Source organism: Sus scrofa, chromosome 6 (assembly GCF_054392235.1).
Source record: "Sus scrofa isolate SSC_HxYL_T2T_F1_AM1 chromosome 6, Sscrofa_HxYL_maternal_Yorkshire_Landrace_v2.0, whole genome shotgun sequence".
Taxonomy (NCBI): Eukaryota; Metazoa; Chordata; class Mammalia; order Artiodactyla; family Suidae; genus Sus; species Sus scrofa.
Window position 1 is genome coordinate 11560781 of NC_139388.1, and position 23623 is coordinate 11584403.

The 23623-nt window shown below is 41.1% G+C and overlaps 1 protein-coding gene across 3 annotated transcripts in view; it reads left to right on the forward strand.

Annotated features, from left to right (window-relative positions):
- Positions 1 to 12575, forward strand: part of LOC146402199 (uncharacterized) — an 87227-nt gene extending 74652 nt beyond the window's left edge. Inside the window, exons 9-13 of one of the 3 annotated variants that reach the window (XR_014805409.1) lie at positions 3180 to 3320; positions 4955 to 5039; positions 8825 to 9976; positions 10691 to 10825; positions 11882 to 12575. Coding sequence is in view for 2 of the 3 variants with exons in the window: in XM_084959554.1 (XP_084815680.1) it covers positions 3180 to 3320; positions 4955 to 5039; positions 7254 to 7305; positions 8825 to 8876 (330 nt within the window). In the remaining variant the exon portion in view is untranslated. Of the gene's footprint in view, positions 1 to 3179; positions 3321 to 4954; positions 5040 to 7253; positions 7306 to 8824; positions 9977 to 10690; positions 10826 to 11881 lie in introns of those variants that run through there. The other 2 variants (XM_084959554.1, XM_084959555.1) reach the window with 2 other exon arrangements.
- The last annotated feature ends 11048 nt before the right edge of the window (positions 12576 to 23623 follow it).

Below are 23623 nucleotides of genomic sequence, written 5' to 3' on the forward strand. Positions count from 1 at the left end.
ATTATATATTATATAATGATATATCATTATATAATTGTGTATTATATAGTTGACAATTATATATGTACAATTGACATATTAAACTGTATTAGTTTAAGTGTATGAGAATTTTAATTTAGGATTTTTTTTTTTCATTTAAAAATGGTGAAAAAGAAATTTCTTTTGATGGCCACCCTGGTGGCATATGGAAATTCCTGGGCGAAGGGTCTAATCAGAGTTGCATCTGTGGCCTCCGCCACAGTCACGGCAACACTGGATCTGACCTGCAGCTCATGGCAACACCAGACCCTTAACCCCCTGCGTGAGGCCAGGGATGGAACTCGCATCCTCATGGAGACTATGTCGGTTTCTTAACCCACTGAGCCACAGTGGGAATCCCTTACTTTTAATTTTTTCCATTTAAAAAAAAAAGTTTTATTGAAGTATAGTTGACTTACAACGTTGTGATAATTTTTACTGTACAACAAAGTGATTCAGTTACACATATACATGCATCCGTTCTTTTTTCAGGTTCTTTTCCCGTAGAGATCATCGTAGATTGTTAGGTAGAGTGTTGGCCCACCATTCCAGACACATGCATTTTCATTTGTAGTGGCAAAGTGCGGGCTCTACGCCGTCTGTAACAATTAGACTTCTTCCTTGTTCTCTTCAGTCTTCAGTAATATCTTACACCTTGACATGCTTTCTGATGTGACACTTCCCTGGAGGGATGCAAGTTAAGACGTTGGTACTGACTTTGCATTTGAGAGGAAGTTGTTACCGCAGCACTTGCAGTTGAGGAAGAGAGAGGAAAATACGCCATCCTGGCATGATTTATTCCTAAAGCCCATTATCATAAAAATGCCCCTGATAATTCAAGTTCGTATTAAATTTCTGCCATTCAGGGAAAGGACAATTTGGGCAAATAAGTGCTCATTAAAATTTATTTAGAGGGAATATTTTCCATTAGGGTGTTTCATTATTTAAGAAGAAAATAGGAGCCTACGCAGTAATGCATAATGCTCACACCAACATGGCATTTCTGATAAATTACATTTGGATAAGGATGAACGTGTTTGGGTTTGGAAGGCTGATTGATTCTCACAAGTCCTGTAGTTGCAGAATTATAAGCCAGCTTGAAAGACGTTGCTGAAAAACAAGGATGAGCCCAAGGAAATCCACCAACAAGCCAGGCTGGTCTTGTTTTGTTCCTTTGGAACTGAAGTTTAGAGTCTCCACATTGGTAGAGCAGGCCAGTGTGCATTTCGACGAGCCTGTGGTGGGGAAGAGTCTAGACGGGACCCACAGGGGTGAGGAGCAGTAAGGCACCCAGACGGTGGCTAACTCAGGGCACCACACTTCATTGTTGTCCTTTTTAACTTTTTTGTCTTTTCTAGGGCCGCTCCCACGGCATATGGAGGTTCCCAGGCTAGGGGTCCAATCGGAGCTGTAGCCACCGGCCTACGCCAGAGCCACAGCAACGTGGGATCCGAGCCGCGTCTGCAACCTACACCACAGCTCACGGCAACGCCGGATCCTTAACCCACTGAGCAAGGCCAGGGATCGAACCCGCAACCTCATGGTTCCTAGTCGGATTCGTTAACCACTGCGCCACGACGGGAACTCCTGTTTTTAACTTTTTAAAAAAAATATTTTTATTAGTGTAGAGTTGATTTACAGTGTTGTATCAACTTCTGCTGACAGCATAGTGACTCAGTCCTACACACACACACACACACACACACATTCTTTTTCTCATATTATCTATCCCAAGAGACTGGTGTTTCATTGTTTTGAAGGCAAAGGAAAGATGACTGGGGCCAGATCTGAGGTGTGGCCCACTGGGGAGCAGCTGTACCATTTAAGTAACCACACATCTGTCTTAAAGAGCTGTGTTTTCCACTCATAACTTTGGTTTGATAATTAACTTTCACACAGCCTCAGGCAAGTTCTCAAGATGCCCACATTCTGCACCAAGGAAGTCCTAGGCCCACCTTGGTGGATTTAGCTTTTCTTCTAAACAGGTTTTGGTACCAATTTCAATGTGTGTATAAAGAGGTGTTCCCCACACAAACGATTCTTGAGACACCGGCTGCCTGTCCTACACTTGAACCCAATTCTGACACTAGCTACTTAGAGACAGCATCAGATCCACGAGTGCTCAGTCCTGAAAGACTATGCTCAAGCCCCCAGCATGGCTGTTCTCTTGCTCTACATCCCCTGCTTGACCAGTACCTGCTTCACCTCTTCCTACTCACATGACTGGCCTTCCTACATACTTGCCTCTCTGCCAGTTTCCCTGGTAAGCAGTGAGCCCACGTGATGTCAGTTCTTCCTATAACTGGGAACCTCCCCGAGCCCTGGGAGTGAAGCTTGCTGCTGTGTCCCACCAGGTGTCTGCTGTACGGGGGGTGTTGTTCCAGGACCTTGCTTCAGACATGTATGTTCCCTGATCCTTTAAACCACTGAAGTCTCTGTTGCTGACTCTGGGCTCTTTATTTGGTGTTGAAAGGTGACAAGTACAGGCCTTGCAGGCCTGTGGGGATCAGCCCAATGAAGACTTGACTCCCCTGTCTCCCTCTTCCTCTTCTGTCTCCACTTCGGATGTAAGTTGCAAGCCTAGGTGGTTACCTGTGCTTCTGACCAACTGGCTAGAAATCAGAGGTTCCCAAGAGCCCCACCTTGGGTTCATTTAATTTGCTAGAGTGGGTCCCAGAGCTCAAACATTTTCTTACTAGATTACCAGTTTATTGTAAAAGACTATAACTCTGGAAGAGCCAGACGGAAGAGATGCCTAGGGGAAGGCATGGGAAAAGGCTGGAGCCTCCAGACCCTGTCCAGGCACGTCATTCTTCCAGAAGCCCCACCTGTTCACCAACTTGGAAGTTCCCCAAACCCCGTCCTTTACATAGGCCCAGCTGATTAAATCATTGGCCATTGATGATGGATTCAATCTCCAGCCCCCTCTCTCCTTCCTGGAGGTTGGGGTGGGATGGCAGGAATACTGCAAGTTTAACCTAATAATGTGGTTGGTTCCCCTGGTAGCTGGCTCCATCTCCAGGTCACCTAAGGCCTTTACAGAAGCCCTCTCATTAACATAATTAAAGACACCTTTATCCCTCTTATCCCAGGGAATTTATAGGCTGAAGACCAAATATATATATTTCTTATAAAATCACACTCTCTATGTCCCCATACAGGCCTCCCCAGTGAGCCCCCTTTCTGCCTCAGCATCTTCCCCAGGTGGCGTCCTCTGTACCCAGCTGCTCTGGTTGCTCTTGTCTTTTGCAGTTCCAGCTTGCTACTCCTGGAATCCAACGTGTTTCACAAGCCTCTCTAGGGTATGTGGATGCATCCACCTTGCTTACCTTTCTCACTCCCCAAGCTACACGGTGGCATCCTTTTGAGCCAGGAGGAGGAATGAGCACAGTACAGGCAGGAGAGCACTGCCTGATCACCCACTATTTTGGGTCAAGAAAGTCCATCAACTCCATCCAGCCTCAGCCTCATCATCGAAGGGACGGGCGCAAAAAATACTTTATAGGGAGATTTTGGAAATAAAATGAGATAATGCACAGGAGAAGGCCAGCAAGTTGCTATTGATTCAGCAAACATTAATTAAGCAACCTTTCACATGCCGTATCCTACACATTGTTTCCTGGTCCTTGTTTTCATCACAGTCAGTCTGCTGTCTAGAATGAGGTTGGCAATTAATGGTAAGTGAGAGTGACAACCAGAAACCAAATATTTCCCTTATTCTGTGCACTGAATTCAATGCTTAACTTCTTTCGTCGACTGTGTATATGATCAACATTCACTTAAAATTCTAAGTGGGTTGCCCTCCATAGATGAGAACTTTTGTATGACAAGGTCCAAATATGATTCATATCATACAAAAAGGCATTTGATAAAAGCTTTTGATGGATTTATCATGTATTAGGAGAAAATCTCATACACCCCATTTATCAAGTGACATCTAACATGATGAAGATATGAAATATGCTTTAAAAAGTGAAAAAAGGACATGAACTAGACAGTCGCTAATTGGTTAGAAATTGGTATCATTCTCCTTCGTGTTATTTTCCATGCTGACTGTTGAGTAACTTGAACTTCCGTAGAAATAATCACCCAAACTCGTAAGACCTATAAGGTAAAATAAATTTGGATTCTAGACAGCCCACCAGCACTTGCCTTTTTCTTATTCTACATTTTAAAACATCATTTATTGTGTTGACTAGTTCTGATTCTTCTGGGAAACAAAATTGATAGCAACCTTTAAGTGTGCACTTTTTTTTGGTCTTTTTTTTATTTGACCCCAGGCTAGGGGTCGAATCAGAGCTGTAGCTGCCAGCCTACGCCAGAGCCACAGCAATGCGGGATCTGAGCTGTGTCTGCAACCTACACCACAGCTCACGGCAATGCCGGATCCTTAACCCACTTAGCAAGGCCAGGGATCGAACCCGCAACCTCATGGTTCCTAGTCAGATTCGTTAATCACTGTGCCATGACGGGAACTCCAGGTGTGCACTTTTTAGAAATATCAAAGTAGGAAAGAGGAAATCAAGGTATCTAACTTTTCCCAAGATATTTCTGGAAAACCTGGAGATCTAAGTTCTATGCTTCTAGTGGACAACTCCTACTTACATCTCACTGTGGGCCCAGTTTTGCATTTTCATGTTCTTTGACTGGAGTCAGGCTTGGTGGAAATAATGAGGATATTCTAGGACCTGTCCTACAGGGAAGGTCAGTGGCATATTGTCAATAATGGAAATAAGAAATACTTGGATCTTAGAGCTGCTTTAGAAACCTATGTTTTCAGGTACCTAAACCCTCCAAATCAATATATGTTTAGTTTTAACTTTAAAGCCTTAACTTTAGGATTCAGTTTGAGTTTTATTTTAATGTAAGATGCTTATTAAAGACAAGTGTTACTTATTTTATTCTTATGCAATTGTTATTTTTAATTCAACTGCAGAACTTGATGTTCATCCTTGTTAATATCCAGCTTTGTTTATCTCATTGTGAACACAGACACGTGGAGAATAACAGTACAAATGAGCGTAAGTTTTTATTTGTAATATACTTATTTCCCTTCAATCCTGAGATTTTCTAAGGATGATTATATCTCTATATCTATAAAGCTATATCCCTCTCTATCTAGAGAGAATGCATAACTGGTGAAGTTTACCAGTTGTCAAGTTAAATGGTTTTGTTCTCCCTCCCACCATGTGTGCTTCAAATTCACTTAAATAATAAGCAGAAAATTTAACTATTAATAGAAACCAGAAATAAATATTATCATTCCTCAAGAAAAAATGTTTTAAAAGTACACAAGGAGTTCCTGTCGTGGCTCAGTGGTTAAGGAATCCGACTAGGAACCATGAGGTTGAGGGTTTGATCCCTGGCCTTGCTCAGTGGGTTAAGGATCTGGCGTTGCCCTGAGCTGTGGTGTAGGTCACAGACTTGGCTTGAAGCCCATGTTGCTGTGGCTCTGGCGTAGGCTGGTGGCTTCGGCTCCAATTCTACCCCCTATGCCACAGGTGCAGCCCTAGAAAAGACAAAAAGACAAAAAAAAAGTACATGAATAATAGTTCAGTTTCCATAAAATTACTATCAAATGGGTAAAGACATGTGTTAGGACAAAGCTATAGCAGACCTAGTAAAATGTAAAAGTGATTTGTTGGTATTTTAACTGCCACCAAGACAAAAGTCAGTACTCTTTAGAGGAAGATAATGTAATATAGAGTCTCATTCACAATGTCCAACAAGCAATAAAAAGTTACCATACATGCCAAGAAGCAAGAAAAATGTCTAACAGTAGATAGAATAGTCAATACAAACAGACCTAGAGATGATCCAGGGTTGGTAGCCAGGGGCTTCAGAAAACTGGATAATATGTGAAAGAGAAGAAAAGATAAAATGAACCTAAAATTGAATATCTCAGTGGAGAATTGCGATCTATAAAAAGAATCAAATATCCTAAAAATAAAAGAAATCCACTCTTTGAAATAAGGAACTGATTGAATGTGTTTACTGCAGAATGAACACAAAGGAAGACAGGACTAATAAAATCTGAAGAAATATCATAGCATTGGCCCATGTACATGAAGCACCCAAAACAAAGGAAAACAACAGTCAAAACAAAAACAAAAGTCTAGAAATGAGCAAAAAGGAAATATGGCACATTGCTAACAAGTTTAATGTATGTGTCATTGGAAAACCAGATAGAGAGAAATTATACTTGAATAAATAAGAGCCAAGATTTTTCCAAATCTGGTGATAGAGATTACTCCATTGACTAAGAACCTCCAGAGAACACCACACCCAGGTACGTTATGTGCAAACTGGTGAACACTAAAGAGAAGTTAGCAGTGGTTGAGCTAGGCGTGCATTTTGTTATGGTTTTGGTTACCTTCAGTGGACCACCAGCTTTGAATTCTTCCAGCTTTACCTTGTGCTTGAGATGAAGATAGCTTACCAGAGGTTTTCTCTGGTTTCTATGCCACCTCCAGCTTTGGGGTTTCCTCTGAGTCAGAATTTCAGAGATCATTTTTCTGCAGGCTCTCACTACTTCCCATGTGGTTTTTTTCCCAGTTGGTTTTTTGTAATACATAACTGGCCTGGCGTGAGATGCAAGAGCATATTCTCTGGTTTCTCTTCCTAAGCCTTAGTCTTATGCTTCTATTATATTCCCAGCACTCTTGGGTGGAGCTTACTCAGTGATCCTGCCAGTCCTCCAAAAATAGAGAATTTCTAATTATCTGAGCATAGACGGTTTCCTGAAACTCTGCTAACAGTAGTGAGTTTTTCTATTTTTTCCTTTCCCTAGCTGCATTGGGTCCTTGCCTGTGTTCTAAGTTCGACAATTCTTGCCACCCTCTCCTCAACAGCTTAGTGCTTTGTCAATGGGGGCAGGATCTGGGTGTAGATTTAGGCCTTCTGTACCACCCTGTCCTCCATTTTTAAGTACCTAGTGATGCTGGTGGGGATTTAGGCCTTCTGTTCCACCCTGTCCTCCATTTTTTTCTAAGTACCTAGTGATGCCCATAAAGAATAACCTCTGAGTTGGCACAAACTCCTGTTGTGTCTGAATCTCCCAGGGGTTTTATACTCTCACACTTGCCTACTCTGGTTTTGAGTAACACTGGTGTTAGAATTTTTTAGCTGAAATCTTACCAATTTGTGTGATGTATATGGCTTGACTTGGTGAAGAAAGTAGAAGTATGTTACTCCAGGCAAGGTTATATTTGTAGCAAACCTTTTTCTGATTCCAGGGAGCACCATCTATTCTGGGGGAAGGAATCCTTGTCCAACCTTGGCCATGGGGTGAGTTCTCTTGGTCTAAACTCACTCTCTGCATGCAGCCCCAGTGCTAGGCAACTGCTGTATTTAGATGGTTTCTTTGGGAGCAAAAGGCTGTGGCTCCAAGCTGTAGATAAATTCCTAAAGCTGTGTATTTATGTTATGATTTAGCAAATTATGTACTCTTTAAGATTAAATGTGATAATCCATAAATTCCCTGTAAAACTTCATAACTGTGGATATGTGCAGAGCAGAAGCAATCTTTTCAGACCCTTAATTAGGCACATGTGCAGTCAATATAAATTGCCCCAAACCACAATTCACAAGGGCTGAAGCACAACAATGGATCTCTCTGGGGGAAGTGTACTTATAAGATTTATTTTGAAGTGCAAACTATAGAATACTTAATTTAAATAATCAGAAGGGGGAAAGTACTTATGCTGGGGGAAGAAGGATTCCTTCGCTACATTATCAGAACTTGTTGGTTGCATATGTGATAGGGGCATTATCCTCATTTTGCTGTTTTGCTTTTTCAGCCATGCCCATGTCTTGCAAAAGTTCCCAGACCAGAGATCGAACCCAAGCCAAGCCACAGCAGTTACAATGCTGAATCCTTAACCACTAGGCCAATAGGGAACTCCTCCATTTTGCTTTTTTTTTTTTAAGAACTCAGGTTTTTCTCGGGTACCCACTGTCTTTGTTACAGTGAGGTTTAATTGTATTAAATTCCCTTGCTAGGGATGTGTTTATGGACAGACTTAAGAAAAATGATGACCCAGGAGGTGAAGTGTGTGTGTGTGTGTGTGTATGGGAGAGAGGGCAGCTGGGTGGATTGCTAAGATTTGGTTTTTTTGACGAGACATTGTAACAAAAACCCTTCTTTCACTGGATTTTGTTGGCTGACAAGTGGGATGGTTGGCAGCCAATCTGTGTTCTAGCTGAACAGCAAGAGAGAAAGAACCTAGCTCCTTGACAGTGTCATTGACACATAAAATCTAACAGTCTTATTTCCAGCTATCTTGGGATAGCTCCATAAACATTTACCCCACTGGTAAAAGGTTAAGAGCAAATGCAACAAAACACACGATTTCAAACTTATATCCTCAAATGTTTTATTGCAATTTTTTTCAAAGACAAAAAATACACAGCTATTTGACCTTAGGACCTAAAGGATGAATATCAAAATAAACCAAAAAATTAAGAAAAATTAATTTAGATGAAAGCTATGAACATTTAAAGTAGAAATGAAAGCAGAAATAATTGACAGGATGCATGAAATCCTAGCAGATATTTTCAGTCTAAGCCAATATCCATTCCTATACTCTTATCCAGGAATAGAACTTTTATTTATTTTTTTTTTTCTGATGGACATCTACTCACGGTGCATTCCAAGTGCTTCCTTGTCTCATACTGTGACTCTATGACTAAGTTCAGGCAGATGATATATAAACAAAAGTATAGTCAGGAACTTCTGAGGAGGCTAATAAAGAGGGGTTGAATTATTGGTGAAGTGATTCTTTGATCTTTCTCTTCTTCTGCCCAGCTGCAGGCCAGAAAGACGAATCAGATCATTAGAGCTCCAACAGTTGTTGTGAATGATAAGATCACAAGGATGGGAAGCCAGGTGCTGGCAGTCAGAGTTTGAAGCCAGTGTCTGTGCCGCCGATGATTTCAGGACGCTAACACAACAGTCCCAGGCTGCACACTTCTGGACCTCTTTTACATGAGAGAGAAGTGAACTTCTGTCTTGCTTAAGACACTGTTCCTTCATTTTTCTGGTGATATATTACATGTCCTATGTTACCTGATACAAAATACACTATTTGGTTCTCTAAAACAATAAAATATAAAAAGAAATCCCTGGCAAACCTAAATGGGAGAGAGAAAGAATAAATATACATTGTTCAAAATGAGATATATTGCAGAAGAGCTTAAAAATTTATATTAGAGCATCTTGTACAAACTCATGATAATAAATTTGGAAATTGAGAGAAATAGATAACTCATTATCAAAACATAAAATATCCCGTTTGACCCAAAATGATACAGAAAATTTGAACAGACCAATAACCATAACTGAATTCAATGACAGACTCAGATGGTTTTACTGTTGAGTTTAATTTAAATTCATAGATCATGTAATTCCTAGGCTATTTAAATAATTCCAGTCCACAGAAAAAGATGAAAGACTCCTAATTCATTGCATAAAGTATCATAAAGATGGCACACAAGAGAGAATAAGATGAATTTCGATTACAAATATAGAAGCAAATATTTCAAATAAACTATTGGGAGTCTGAATCCAGCTATCCATTTATAAAATTACGATATAAACAAATGGGATTAATTTCAGTAATGCAAGGACTTCAGAAAAAGGAACTTTATCAACTTATTTCATCATACCAACAAACTAAAGTTTGTCAATAGATGTTGAAAAGCTATTCAACAAAATGCAGAGCTATTGTGAATAACTACAAAGAGCAGGATTAGAGGAAAGCTATTTGAACGAATGCTATTTACTAAAAATAGCAACAATATTTTAAAGGGTAAAATATATGCCATTCACCGTTAAAAACTGGAATCAGTACTAATCACTTTGCGTATTTACTCATTTTATTTTCACGGTGTCCCTTGGAGGAGAAGACTTAATATCTCCACTTTAAAGAGGGAGAACGTGAAGCCGAAAGTGGTTAAGGTAACTTACTCATGCTAATTAGCAGAGAGCCAGGGTTTGTACTTAGGCAATCAGGCTCCAGGCGTTTTATTTCCCATCCCCAAGCCCGTTTATTTGGCTGCAGCTTCGCTGTGAGCCCCCGAGGCCCAGCAGCTCGCAGCAGCCCCACAATATCATCGCTCACGGGGCTCTCGTGGTCACCAGGTCCACCATGCCCTTCCGAAACCCCCTGTCCAGCACGTGCCACACGTGGCATCCCCAGGGCCTTCGCAGGTCCAGGCGCACCTGTGGCGCTCACTGCGCATGTGCCCCGCTGGAGTGGTGGGAAGTGCGCTGTGAGTGCGCCAGGTGGGATGTGAGGCTCGGTGTGGGGCAGGTTAGGGTGCTCGATGGCTGCCCCAGCTGGGTGGTGTACAGCAGCGTGTTGTAAAATCTTGGCCTCTGGGATCAGCTGGGTCCAGAAGCTAGCAGCACCTTGGCCTTGGCCTTGCCTTCAGGACCACGTTAGGCTGGGTGTGCCACCCTCTGGGCTGCTCCCCTGCAGGTGCAGGGGTTGAGGCTGCCCACGACGGACCGCCTGCGTTTCTAGGGAGCCCCGAGCCTAGCACTGGGCCTCGGCTGCCGGGCCCTTTCTGCTCTTCACACCGCGCCCCGCTGCCTCTCGCAGGCCTTCATCTGCCAGGCCATCACCTCCTGCTGCAGGATGTCCTCCAGGCTTGCCTTTCCCTCATACAGGAAGTCATCTACGGAACGACCAAGTCCTGGCAAAGCCGCCGGGAGAGGCAGTGGCGTCAGGTCCTTGACAACATCCCAGCTCCGTGGAAAGTCCTGGGTCCTGGAGCCTGAGGCCGCCATGTCTTCCTTCTCATGGTAGGTGTAGAAGGCCTCTGCCGTGCAGTTCTTGCAGTGCTTTTTCATGCTCACAACTGCCTCTTTCCTTCCTGGCTTCTTCACCTGCACCCCTATCGAGGAAAGGAGCCAGAGAGTTTTGTCTCTCTCTGAGTCAACCATTTGGATTGATATTTTCTTGCTGTATCATCTTCCATCCTTTTACTGTTTTCTCCTTCTTCCTCTTCTTCCTCTTCCTCTTCTTTCTCTTCTTCCTCTTCTTCTTCTTCTTGTATAGTTGATTTACAGTGTTGTGCCAATTTCTGCTGTATGGCAAAGTGACCCAGCCATACATATATATACATTCTCTTTCTTAAATTATCATCTGTTAGGGTCTATCTCAAGAAATTGGATATAGTTTCCTGTGCTATAAGGACCTCGTTGCCTTAGTCTACTCTTTATGTTGAAAGTTCGTATTTTGTGCATGACCGATTTTAATTTTTAAAATCTGTTTGACAATCTCTTTTACTTGAAGTGTTTACACAATTTATATTTAATGTTATTATTGACGTGATTGGATTTAAATCTAGGACTTGCTGGTTGTTTTCTCTCTGTCCCATCTGTTCTTGGATCCTGCCCCACTCTTCACTGCCTTCTTTGGTGTTATTAGAATATATTTAAAAAAAATACCCTTGTTTTGATAAGTGCATTCTGTATCCAAATGAACAGACTCCTGTCCTTATAAAAGAGTTGTTTTTCCAAATGTGCAAAAAGTGAATTTGCCTGGATAACGTGAATTGCAAGAATTTCCTGAAAGTAGCAATGAAGTTATTTCTTAGGTCGTTGTCTGTCTTTCTGCAGTAGGCTCTTCTAGAACAGTTAATGTGATATTTGATGCACGTCATCTCAGCGCTCAGCTCAAATAGTAAAGTTTAATTTATCCACAGGGTAAAAGAATAAAGTATGATGTTATTACACATTTGAATATTATACAGCAGTGAAAATTAATGTAGCAGTGAATTAGCCTGAAAATGTTGAGTCTCAAAAACAGTGGGAAAGAAATCAGGTTAGTAATACCTACAGTACGAAATCATTCAGGTCAGTTTAAGAACACATGAGTAAAACTCCAGATGAAAACAGAGGAATGATGAAGAGAAGAGAAGGTTGTGATTAGAAGAGTGTCACCTGAGAGCTTCAGTTGTGCTGCCCATTTGTTAAGGTAAACGGACTGTTTATTCATGGTTCTTCACCCTATACTTGTGCAGACTCTGTTTACATTATGTATCTTCTATTTTTTTTTTCTTTTTTACAGCCACATCTGCGGCATATGGAAGTTCTTGGGCAAAGGGTCTCATTGGAGCTGCAGCTGCAGGCCTATGCCACGGCCACAGCAATGCCAGATCTAAGCCCCATCTGTAACCTACACCACAGCTGAATGAGGCCAGGGATTGAACCCACATCCTCAAGGATACTAGTCAGGTTCTTAACCTGTTGAGCCACAATGGGAACTCCTATATATTCTATTATTATAAATACTCATTCATTTAAGGTGAAATACTCATATGGTACAGAAAATATGCTGTTGTCCTCTTCCCTTTGTTTCATCAAATAGCACCAGGGATTCAGCCACCCAGTAAATTGAGGCATTTTTCAGATTGCCTCCACACTCCAGCCCTCAGTTTTATCTCGGCACAATAAGGAGAGACTGTTTTTATGACCACTGAAGATTTCTTACAGATAAATAAAATGCTTTGATTTTGTAACTATATTTGAACCTGCCAAAAAAGAAAAACCACGTAGAATCAGAGTACATTATTATTTTGATGGGGGGGGGCAGCTGCTAGTGCTGTATGAACAAGAAATATTTACAGTAAATATTAGAGAAAAAAGGCATGTTGGTGACCTGATGTTGAAGTTAAAAAGCCCATAAGGGAGTTCCCGTCGTGGCGCAGTGGTTAACGAATCCGACTAGGAACCATGAGGTCGCGGGTTCGGTCCCTGCCCTTGCTCAGTGGGTTAACGATCCGGCGTTGCCGTGAGCTGTGGTGTAGGTTGCAGACGCGGCTCGGATCCCGCGTTGCTGTGGCTCTGGCGTAGGCTGGTGGCTACAGCTCCGATTCAACCCCTAGCCTGGGAACCTCCATATGCCGCAGGAGCGGCCCAAGAGATAGCAACAACAACAATAACAAAAAGACAAAAAAAAAAAAAAAGCCCATAAGACTTTAGTAATATAAACTATGAAAATTAAAGAATTTGACAAGGTAGTGAAGGAAAATAGGAAGTGCTGGGTGTTCTTTCTAGGATAAGTGCTAAGAAGAAAAAAGGAGGAAGAGGTGTTAGAGGCTGTGAAGAATCTGCTTAGTTTAGGGGCTTAAAGAAGGTGTCTCTGAAGAGGTAACATTTTAGAAATACTTTGAATGGTTAGACCTGTGTTGACCCGAAATGGGTCGGGGTGGTGGTGGTGCGTGTCAAGTGTTAAACTTTGAGTTACCTGCAGTTAGTGATGCATGGGTTCAGAGAAGGAGGAGTTGATAGCTTTAAAGGACCTTAAGGACACATAACTGGGAAGGTTGGAAACTACTGGCTGGAGTCTAGAAAGGCACCTAGGCTGCATGATCATTGGCAGAGAGCATTTGCCCAGCTTCCAGCCATTCTGCTGATGCTGGTGGGCTGGTTGATGGTGGGCCAGGCCGGGAGCTGGGAGTGGCTCTTTACAGATCTCAGGTCTGTCCTCATTTGGGGGGGAAGAACACACCCCTCCACCCAAGCCTGCTGGTTTTGGATATGTTGGAAACATTCTTTTCTGGCAAGGGAGAGGAAAAATTCCAACAGCCAGAGATGCCAAGGCAAACTTTTGGTCCACCCACCAAAGCTGGTGTATTGACTTATTGTCATGTGGGATGGCATGCTGGGTGAACTGTGAAGTGTCTCTTGGTGAGAAGGAGCAGGGAGGGTGATTTTTAAATGAGGCATGTTCCTGTGTTAAATGAGTCTTAGGAAGGGTTAGAGGCAGCAGGAACCATCTCTGAATTCTTTGCTGTCATGGAGAGGTGGAAGTGGCAGAGCTGGGCTGGGGACATCTTTTGTGAGAAATCAGTAGCCCTCAAAGACAAGGGTCATTATGATACTGTACAGCCACAGCCTGACCTTTGGAGAAATATCCTTTAATGTTAACTTTGCAGTTGGCTTTATTGTGTCTGTTATCGCAATGCGGTTAATGGCAAGCCTGATATTTAATACCTCCGAGGAAAAGTATAAAATGTCCCTGACATTTTTAGGAAATCAGGGATGTGATCAGTAGTGTTTTTAGCCCCATTGTGCTTGAAGTGCTGAGTAAACCCAGAGAATATCCACAGGCTGGCTTGACTTAGTCCGGCTATCTTCCATCCAAGGTAGAATGACTCTAGTTGGAAATAGCATCTGAATCGGAATGACCTATTTTGCTGAATTACAGATTGAAGCTAAATACTTATTTTTTTGTTATTGAACAAAAAAAAAAATTCACCTCAAAATTATTACTTAAGAAAAAACAACCTAACAAACCGGTCCAAATTAAAATGTAACCAAGCTTTTAAAATTTTTATTGTTGTAAAAACACATAACATTAAATTTGCCATCTTAGCCATTTTAAGTATGTAGCTCAATAATGTTAAGTGTATTTACATTATTGTGTAACTGATTTCTAGAACTTTTTCATTTTGCAACACTGAAACTCTTTTTTTAAATTACTCAATGAATTTTATTACATTTAAAGGTGTACAACAATCATCAAAACCAAATTTTATAGCATTTCCATCCCAAATCCTTAGTGCACCTCCCACCCCGCAACCTGTCCCATTTGGAAACCATAAAATTTTCAAAGGCTGTGAGTCAGTATCTGTTCTGCAGATAAGTTCATTGTGTTCTTTTTTTTTGATTCCACATGTAAGTGATAGCATTTGATGTTTGTGTTTCATTGTCTGACTGACTTCACTTAGCATGATAATTTCTAGGTCCATCCATGATGCTGAAATTGCCATTATTTCTTTACTTTTAATGACTGAGTAATATTTCATTGTGAATATATACCACATCTTCTTCATTCACTCCTCTGTTGATGGACATTTAGGTTGTTTCCATGCCTTGGCTATTGTATATAGTGCTGCAGTGAACATCGGAGTACATGTGTCTTTGCGAGTTGTGGTTTTCTCTGGGTAGATGCCCAGGAGTGGAATTGCTGGATCAAATGGTAATTCTATTTTTAGTTTTCTAAGGCATCTTCATACTGTTTTCCACAGTGGTTGCACAAATTTACATTCCCACCAACAGTGTAATAGGGTTCCTTTTTCTCCACACCCTCTCCAGCGCTTATTGTTTGTAGACTTTTTGATGATGGCCGTTCTGGCTGGTGTAAGGTGGTACCTCATCGTGGTTTTGATTTGCATTTTTCTAATAATGAGTGATGCTGAGCATCTTTTCATGTGCTTTTTGGCCATCCATTTGTCTTCTTTGGAGAATTGTCTGTTTAGATCTTTTGCCCGTTTTTGGATGGGGTTGTTTGTTTTTTTGGTCTTGAGCTGCAGAAGGTGTTTATAAATTTTGGAGATTAATCTCTTGTCAGTTGCTTCATTTGCAAAGATTTCCTCCCATTCTGTGAGTTGTCTTTTCGTTTTGTTTAGGGTTTCCTTTGCTGCGCAGGAACTTTTAAGTTTATTATTATTATTTTTTTTTATTGTCATTACTCTAGGAGGTGGATCTGAGAAGATGTTGCTGTCATTAATGTTGGAGAGTGTTTGGCCTATGTTTTCCTCTAAGAGTTTTAGAGTACCTGGTCTCATATCTAGGTCTTTAATCCATGTTGAGTTTATTTTTGTGTGTGGTGTTAGGGAGTGTTCTAATTTCATTCTTTTCCATGTGGCTGTCCAGTTTTCCTAGCACCACTTGTTGAAGAGGCTGGATTTTCTCCATTGTATATTCTTGTCTCCTTTGTCATAGATTAGTTGACAGTAGGTGCGTGGGTTTAATTCTGGGCTTTCTATCCTGTTCCACTGATCTATATTTCTGTCTTTGTGCCAGTACCATATGGTTTTGATGACTGTAGCTTTGTGGTATAGTCTGAAGTCAGGGAGCCTGATTCCTCTAGCTCCATTTTTCTTTTTCAGGATGTCTTTGGGTATTCTAGGTTTTTTGTGCTTCCAAATAAACTTTAAAATATTTTGTTCTAGTTCAACACTGAAACTTTTTATTCATTAATCATGACTTTCCCCTCAACCCTTGGAAAGCAGCTTTCTATTTTCTGTTTCTATAATTTTGACTATTTATTTATTTACTTACTTATTGTCTTTTTATGGCCACACTCATGGCATATGGAGTTTCCCAGCCTAGGGGTCCAGTTGGAGCTGTAGCCTCCAGCTACACCACAGCCACAGCAATATGGGATCCAAGCAGTGTCTGCAACCTACCACAGCTCACGACAATGCCAGAGCCTTAATCCGCTGAGCAAGGCCAGGGATTGAATCCGCATCCTCATGAATACTAGTCGGGTTCATTAACCACTAAGCCATACTGGGAACTCCTGTAATTCTTGACTATTTTAGATATTTCATATGAGTAGACTTGTAACATTTTTCTTTTTGTATCTGACCTATTTCATTTAGCACAAATGTCCTCAAGATTCATCTATGTTGTAGCCTGATGTGTAAGTTCCTGGGCCAGGGATTGAAAGGGCATCACAGCAGCCACCCAAACTGCTGTAGTTGGATTCTTAACCCTCTGCACCACAGCAGGAACTCCTTCCCTTCCTTTTTAGGGCTGTGTAATGTTAAATTGTATGTATATACCACCTGTTTTATCCATCCATCTGCTGATGGAAATTTGGGTTGCTTCCACCTCTTGGCTGTTGTTAATAATGCTTTGATGAATATGGATGTGCAGTTATCTCTTCAATATTATGCTTTGAGTTCACTGTAATATATCCAGAAGGGAGATTGCTGGATCACATGAGAATCCTATTTTTTAATTTTCTGGGGAACCTCCATATTTTCTATAATGGCAACACGGTTTGCATTACCAACAACAATGCACAAGGATTCTAACTTCACATCCTTGAAAACACTTATTTTCTGTTCTTTTGATACTGGCCCCCCAAATGGTTGTAGGGTGCTATTTTATTTGGTCTTGATTTACATTTTCCTAATTCTTAGTGATGTTGAGCATCTCTTCATGTGCTTGGTCATTTGTGTATCTTCTTAGGAGAAATATCTATTCAAGTTCTTTGCCCTTTCAAAAATCAGGTTATTAATTTTTTGGCATTGTTGAGTTGTAAAAGTTTCTTATGTATTTGAGATGTTAACCTTGCATCAGATCTATGATTTGAAATTATTTTCTCCCATTGCATAGGTTACCTTTTCACTCTGTTCATTGTTTCTTTTGACATAAAGAAAATTTTAAGTTTGGTTTAGTCCTGTTTGCCTGTTTTTGATTTTGTTGCATGTACTTTTGGTATTTTATCCAAGAAATCATGACCAAATCTGATGTTTTGAAGCCTTCCCCCTATGTTTTTCTTTAGGAGTTTCAAAGTTTTAGGTCTTCCATTTAGATCTTTAATCCATTTGAGTTAGTATTTGTGTATTCTGTCATTGATGACAACAATTTTGTCTTTTTATATTACATATATATTAACATAGATGTATAATTACTTTTAATGCTTCAACATTTTATACATATTTGTAAGGGATATACTAACCTACCTTCTACTACCACAGGCTTCCGTATTTGTCTCTGTATTTACCCTTACAAGGTCCTTGATAAGAGAGATTGGAGTGTGTCAGGAATTCCCGCCTAGGTTTTGATGTGGTTGTCTTCATGCTCACCTGGGGTGCAGGAACCCTTTAACTGCTTTTGAATGTCTCCCAGGGGTATTTGGTTGGCTTTCTGTTGTTACATCTGTGTCTCTGTAGGGGAAGGAGGGTCTGCAGCTTCCTCTTCTGCCATGTTGCTGATGCCACTTCTCCCAGCCTGCTTGTCAAAGCCAGAACCTCCAGACGCTCCCTCCTTGGTTTAGTTAAAGACCTTTAGCATAGAGTTTGCAGAAAATCCATGCTTGAAATGACGGGGAGCATCGGGAAGAAAGCATATCATCTGAGTTTATTAAGCAGAAGCAGAGGGCTTCGTTCCTCCCTGCCTCCGCCTTCTCTTCAAAAATGTTGTGGACGGACCTTTTCAGATTGCATGGCAGGTGCTCGGGAGGTAAAGAGAAATGGCACTACCCATGTCCTCATTTTACAGACCTAGAAGCTGAGGTTTAAAAAAGTACAGAAGATAACCAAAAAGTACCTCTGGTCATGGACTAAGCTGGAATTTCAGTTCATGCCTGTCTGAACCTAGTTCCTTCAAAGAAACCATTAAGGAAAGTAACTAAGACTTTGGGGCAGCTCTAGGCAACTGCCTCCTAGGTCTTTTCTGCTCACACAATCTTTTTCTTCTTTAAAGTGCCCCCCCTCCCCTCGCTATCTCGCCTCTGTACCTCTATCTGACGGCCCATTTCTCCCTTGTCATCCTCCTTTACTTAGAAGCCCAACAGAGATTTTTATGAAGCAATGATATAAGAAACAGCCATCTTTAGCTTTCTCTGGGTTCAAAGGGAAAATTAGGCTTCAGTGAAGAAGTTGAAATTGACTGAGCTGATACATGATTTTCTTGGCTCCGGGCTTCTTTTTTTCTGTTTACAAAATGAGGGTTAGTTAAGCCCACCTCCAAGTGAGAACTTCTACCCTCGAGATTGATAAAAACTTGGCAGAGGCGGCACAGACATTTCAAAGAGCACTGCTGGTGAGCGTCCCTGCAGTTTTCAATTAGAAGGTTTCTGGGAATGTAGCTATCAGTGTAGAAAAAAAATCTTTGAACGTCCACTCAAGAGTTTAGGTGGCTGGCCTGAGAAACGAGGGGAATATCAGGGGGTTATTATTGGAAGAAATACCACCTCTTACTTTCCGAATAAGAGGTTTGAGCAGATAATGAAATAACAACTACATTCCAAGTGCTGCTTTTGAAGGCCTCCAGCCAAGAAAAGGGTGACCTTGCATCTGCATCCAAACTGGAGAAAACAGAGTCTGGAATGCGGCGGGAAGGGTTGTTCTTTTGTTAGTAAGCATTTTGGTTCTGAGGTACAATCTCATGGGGGAATGAAATGCAGGGCAGTGGAAGGTGTTGAGGATTTCTCTTGGGGTTCCCCTCTTGCTTTCTCTCCACCCTTTGCATGGCTGCTCACAGAAAGCGTGCTTAACGAGCTGCGGCCGCACTTGTCTGCTCTGCTCTGCAGTTCTGCTCTCCCGATATGGGGAGCGAACTGGTCCAGAATTGAGAGCACAGGCACTGCTTTGCAGGAAGGGTGATCCTCTCTGGACAGTGATAGTGTTGTCTTAATTAGATGGACCAGATAATGTTTAGAGCATATGGGTCTTAAAGCAGAAAACCTTAACTGTGGGCATATTTGTGCTTCGCAGGGCTGTCAGTATTCCCTCACCCCCACCTTTTTGCTTTTTAGGGCTGCACCTGCAGCGTATGGAAGTTCCCCAGCTAGGGGTCACATCGGAGCTGCAGCTGCTGGCCTACACCACTGCCATAGCAATGCAGGATCTGAGCCACATCCGCAACCTACAACCCAGCTCACAGTTAGAGGAAAATAACTTATCGAATTATCTCCAAGTTCTGTTTAGAAAAAAAAGAGAGAGAGAACTACTTATTTTTCTCAATATCTTGAAATTTAAATTTTTAGTAAAGCTTTTTTTCCTTTACTTGTGTATAACTGGAAAGTTATGTCTGTGATTTCCAGAAATGTAGAATTTTAGCTCCTACATAAAACCTCTTAGTTAAAATGTGAAACAATCAGCATATACCATATTTTCAAAATAAAAATAGTTCTTGGTTCAGTTTTACGTAAAGATTGCACCCTCACAAACATAGAGATTTCCTATAATTTAATTTCCTAAGCGCTACTTTTGTGCTTTTGTCTGCCTTCCTCTTGCAGCATGCTTTATCACCTTGTCATAAAGGTATAGAAGGCAGGTGTTCTGAAAACACCACTTAGTGCTACAAGCACCATTTAACTTTACGTTCATCAAGAATTTAGGATAAATTTGAGAAGTGCTTCACTTGTTTGTTCTTATAATGGTTATCCTGAAATAGAAGGCCCTTCTCAAGACACACTAGCAACTCTTTTTAATACAGCTCTGCAGCCAGAACACAGAACCTAACAGGTTTATAGTGAATTTAAGATCTACCAACTTCCAATGTTACTATCATACTGGATTAAAAAAAATATATGTAAAACAGAATACCTGAATAGAATAGAATTTGTTTAACCTGTATGCTGTCAAAAGGAGACCCTGGAAATGAGAGTGTCATAAAATGTTGAGATATGTTCTCTCTATATCCCTGGCTGTCTGGGAAGCTAAACATGCTGGAGAGCCCTGAGAGGGTCCAGGGAAAAGAGGGATGTTGGAGAACTCCTTGTGACTCTGAATGCTTTCCCCAACATGGACACAGATTGATTTTTAGAGGGGGAAAACATTAGCAGCTTGAGATGCTTGAGCACAAATGTTGCCCATATTATTAGCTGACTCACTAAACTATACAGATATAGGAGTGATCTCCCAGACACCAGGATAAAAAATAAAAGCAAGAATAAAAAGAGCACACTATTTGGGAGAGCGATTTTGCAGTTTAAGTCCAAGCAAGTAAATGATAATAATAATAACTATTATTATTACTATTTATCAGAAAATAATAAAAGAATCCACAGATCCTACAATGTATTATCTCAAAAGGACTCTACAGCTTCTACATTATATGATATGTCCTGTTTTCAACCAAAAAATATAAAACACATGAAGCAGTGAATGTGTAAGTATGCACAGGGGGAAAAAAACAATGAAAACTGACTCTTTATGTACTGGATGTTGGATTTAGCCAAGTCTTCAAATCACTGTTGTAAATTTGCGCAGAGATTTAAGGAAATTATTATTATTATTATTTTGTCTTTTGTCTTTGTTGTTGTTGTTGTTGTTGCTCTTTCTTGGGCCGCTCCCGCGGCATATGGAGGTTCCCAGGCTAGGGGTCCAATCGGAGCTGTAGCCGCCAGCCTATGCCAGAGCCACAGCAACGCGGGATCTGAGCCAAGTCTGCAACCTACACCACAGCTCACGGCACCGCCGGATCGTTAACCCACTGAGCAAGCGCAGGGACCGAACCCGCAACCTCATGGTTCCTAGTCGGATTCGTTAACCACTGCGCCACGACGGGAACTCCGGAAATTATTTTTTAAAATTAAAGGAAAGTATAATGTCAGTGATGCACCATGCGAGGATTCTTAATAGGAAAACAAAAATCAGGAAAAAGAACTAAATGGTATTTCTGGACTTGAAAATGACAATACTGAAATTAAATACACTGAATGAGATCACTGGCATACTTCAGATGTTAGGAGAAAGAGTCAGTGAACTTTAAGATAGATCAATAGAAATTATCCTACCCCCCAAAAAAAGCAGAAGAAAAAAGGACTGAAGATAAATGAACAGAGAAGGTCAGGCTGAAAAATGCTCGAGTAGTTGGCAAATCTTATGTCCAAAAATCAGGGATAAAAATGGAGAAAAATTTCAAAAACATCCATTTTAGGAATATGGAAATTAACCAAAAGTGTACAACAGTTTGATAAGTATTTATTAAAGATAAATAATTGAATCTAGCCTAAGAACCATGTGAGGCTGTGGCATTTTAGGTCTCATGCAGCCCCATCTCCCCCAATTCTCTTCGCTTCATAGATTCTGCCAAGGCAGTCAGAGTGGATTGACTTAAGTGGGAGTGTGGCTTAGAAAAATGAATGTCCTTGGGAGTTGTTGGAAACAGTGGCAGATGAACTCGGAAGACCAAGGTAATAGCTGTTCTGGTGGTGTAAGCATGGACGGGGAAAGCAGTTGAGGGGTAGACTGGCCAGACATTTAACGGGGAGACCTGGGAATGAAAGAGCCATGGTGGACAATGACAAGCTCCCACAGATCCCTGCAGGTCTTCCATTTGTGCACATGCGTCCGGTTGCAGAGACACCAGAGAGGCTCCTAGCATGTTACCTGTCCCTGGTTGAACATGATGCCTTGCACACAACATTTATGGGACACGTAAATAAATGGGAGCATGTAAGCCATACACGGGGAAAAAATTGGTCAACACGAACTGCCTCTGAGGGATCCCAGATAATGGACTCAGAAGATCAAGACTTCAGAGTAGCTGTTCTAAATAAATTCCAAGAAACAGTGGAAAGCATGTTTTAATAATGAAGGTATATGGACACTGACCCCTGTAATAAATGGTCTAAATAAAAAGGTAGAAATTTTGTTGAAAAAAGAACCAAGTGGAAATTCTGGAGTTGTAACACACAATGACTAAAATGAAAAATTCGTTAAAGGTGTTCAACAGTGATGTCAGATGGCAGAAGAGAGAATAAGAAAACGTGAAGCCAGATCAGTGGAATCATCTCAATCTGAATAAAAGAAAGAAAAAAGAATAAGGAAAAATGAACATAACTGCAGAGACCTGCCTGTGAGGCACCATGAAGGAACCAGTGTACCCGTAATGGGAAGCACAGAAAGAGGAGAGAGGGAGGGAGAGAAGCGAATTGAAAACATGTTTGAATAAATGAAGGCTGCTGTCTTCCCACAGTTGATGAGAAAAATGAATTTTACAGCTGCTTGGGAAACATCTGACACACTTTAAAGTCTTAAACACAGAGTTATGATCCAACCCAGTTATTCCACTCCTGGGAATCTACTCAAGAGAAAGAAGACTTCCGTCTATAACAACGACTTATACATTCTTCTTCAAAGCTGAAAACTGTCCACATGTCCCCTGTGTTATTGATTGGATGAGCAAAACATGTATCTACACACTGTAACACTATTGAGCAATCAAAAAGCACTACTGACACATGCCACAAGGAGGGATTTTAAAAACATGATTGTAGGGAGTTCCCATCATGGCTCAGTGGGAACGAATCTGACTAGCATCCATGAAGATGCAGGTTCGATCCCTGGCCTCACTCACAGGGTTAAGGATCCGTCGATGCTGTGAGCTGTGGTGTAGGTCGAAGATGTGGCTTGGATCGGGCATTGTTGTGGCTGTGGTGTAGGCCAGCGGCTACAGCTCCAATTCGACCCCTAGCCTGGGAACCTCCATATGCCACGGGTGCCCTAAATAGACAATAAATAAATAAATACATAAATAAAAGATAAGAAAATGGTTCTAAGTGAGTAATCAGATGCATATGATTGCAGATTGCCTGATTCCATTTTATTGAACCTTCTAGAAAAGGCAAAACTATGGAAACACGAAACAGAACAGTTTTTGCCTAAGCCTGGTTATAGGTTCAGGGATTGACCAAAAGTGGGCATGAGGAAATTTTGGGGGTGGTAGTACTCTTTAACCATACAAATTTATAGAAGCTCATCAAACTATATACTGAAAATGAGTGAATTTTATGGTATGGAAATTTTACTTCAAGAAAAGTAACCCAGGTCTCAGGTGATGTTTCAGAGATGCATATGCAGGCCTTCCGCCATGCATGCTCTGATAGATTTAGAGAGTATCTGTCCGTAGAGGTCAAACATTTTGACATTGTATTATCCTTAACACTCTTTGTATTGCTGTTATTAAACAAGAGGACATCATCTAGCCCTAAGTTGATGTCTAAAACATGCGGGCTTTTTTTTTTTTTTTTTTTTTTAATTGGAAGAAACACCCTCTCAAAAGATCTGACTCTTGCCTATACTTTCTTGGTTGTGGAGTTGAGGGTTATAGCCAAACATGGCA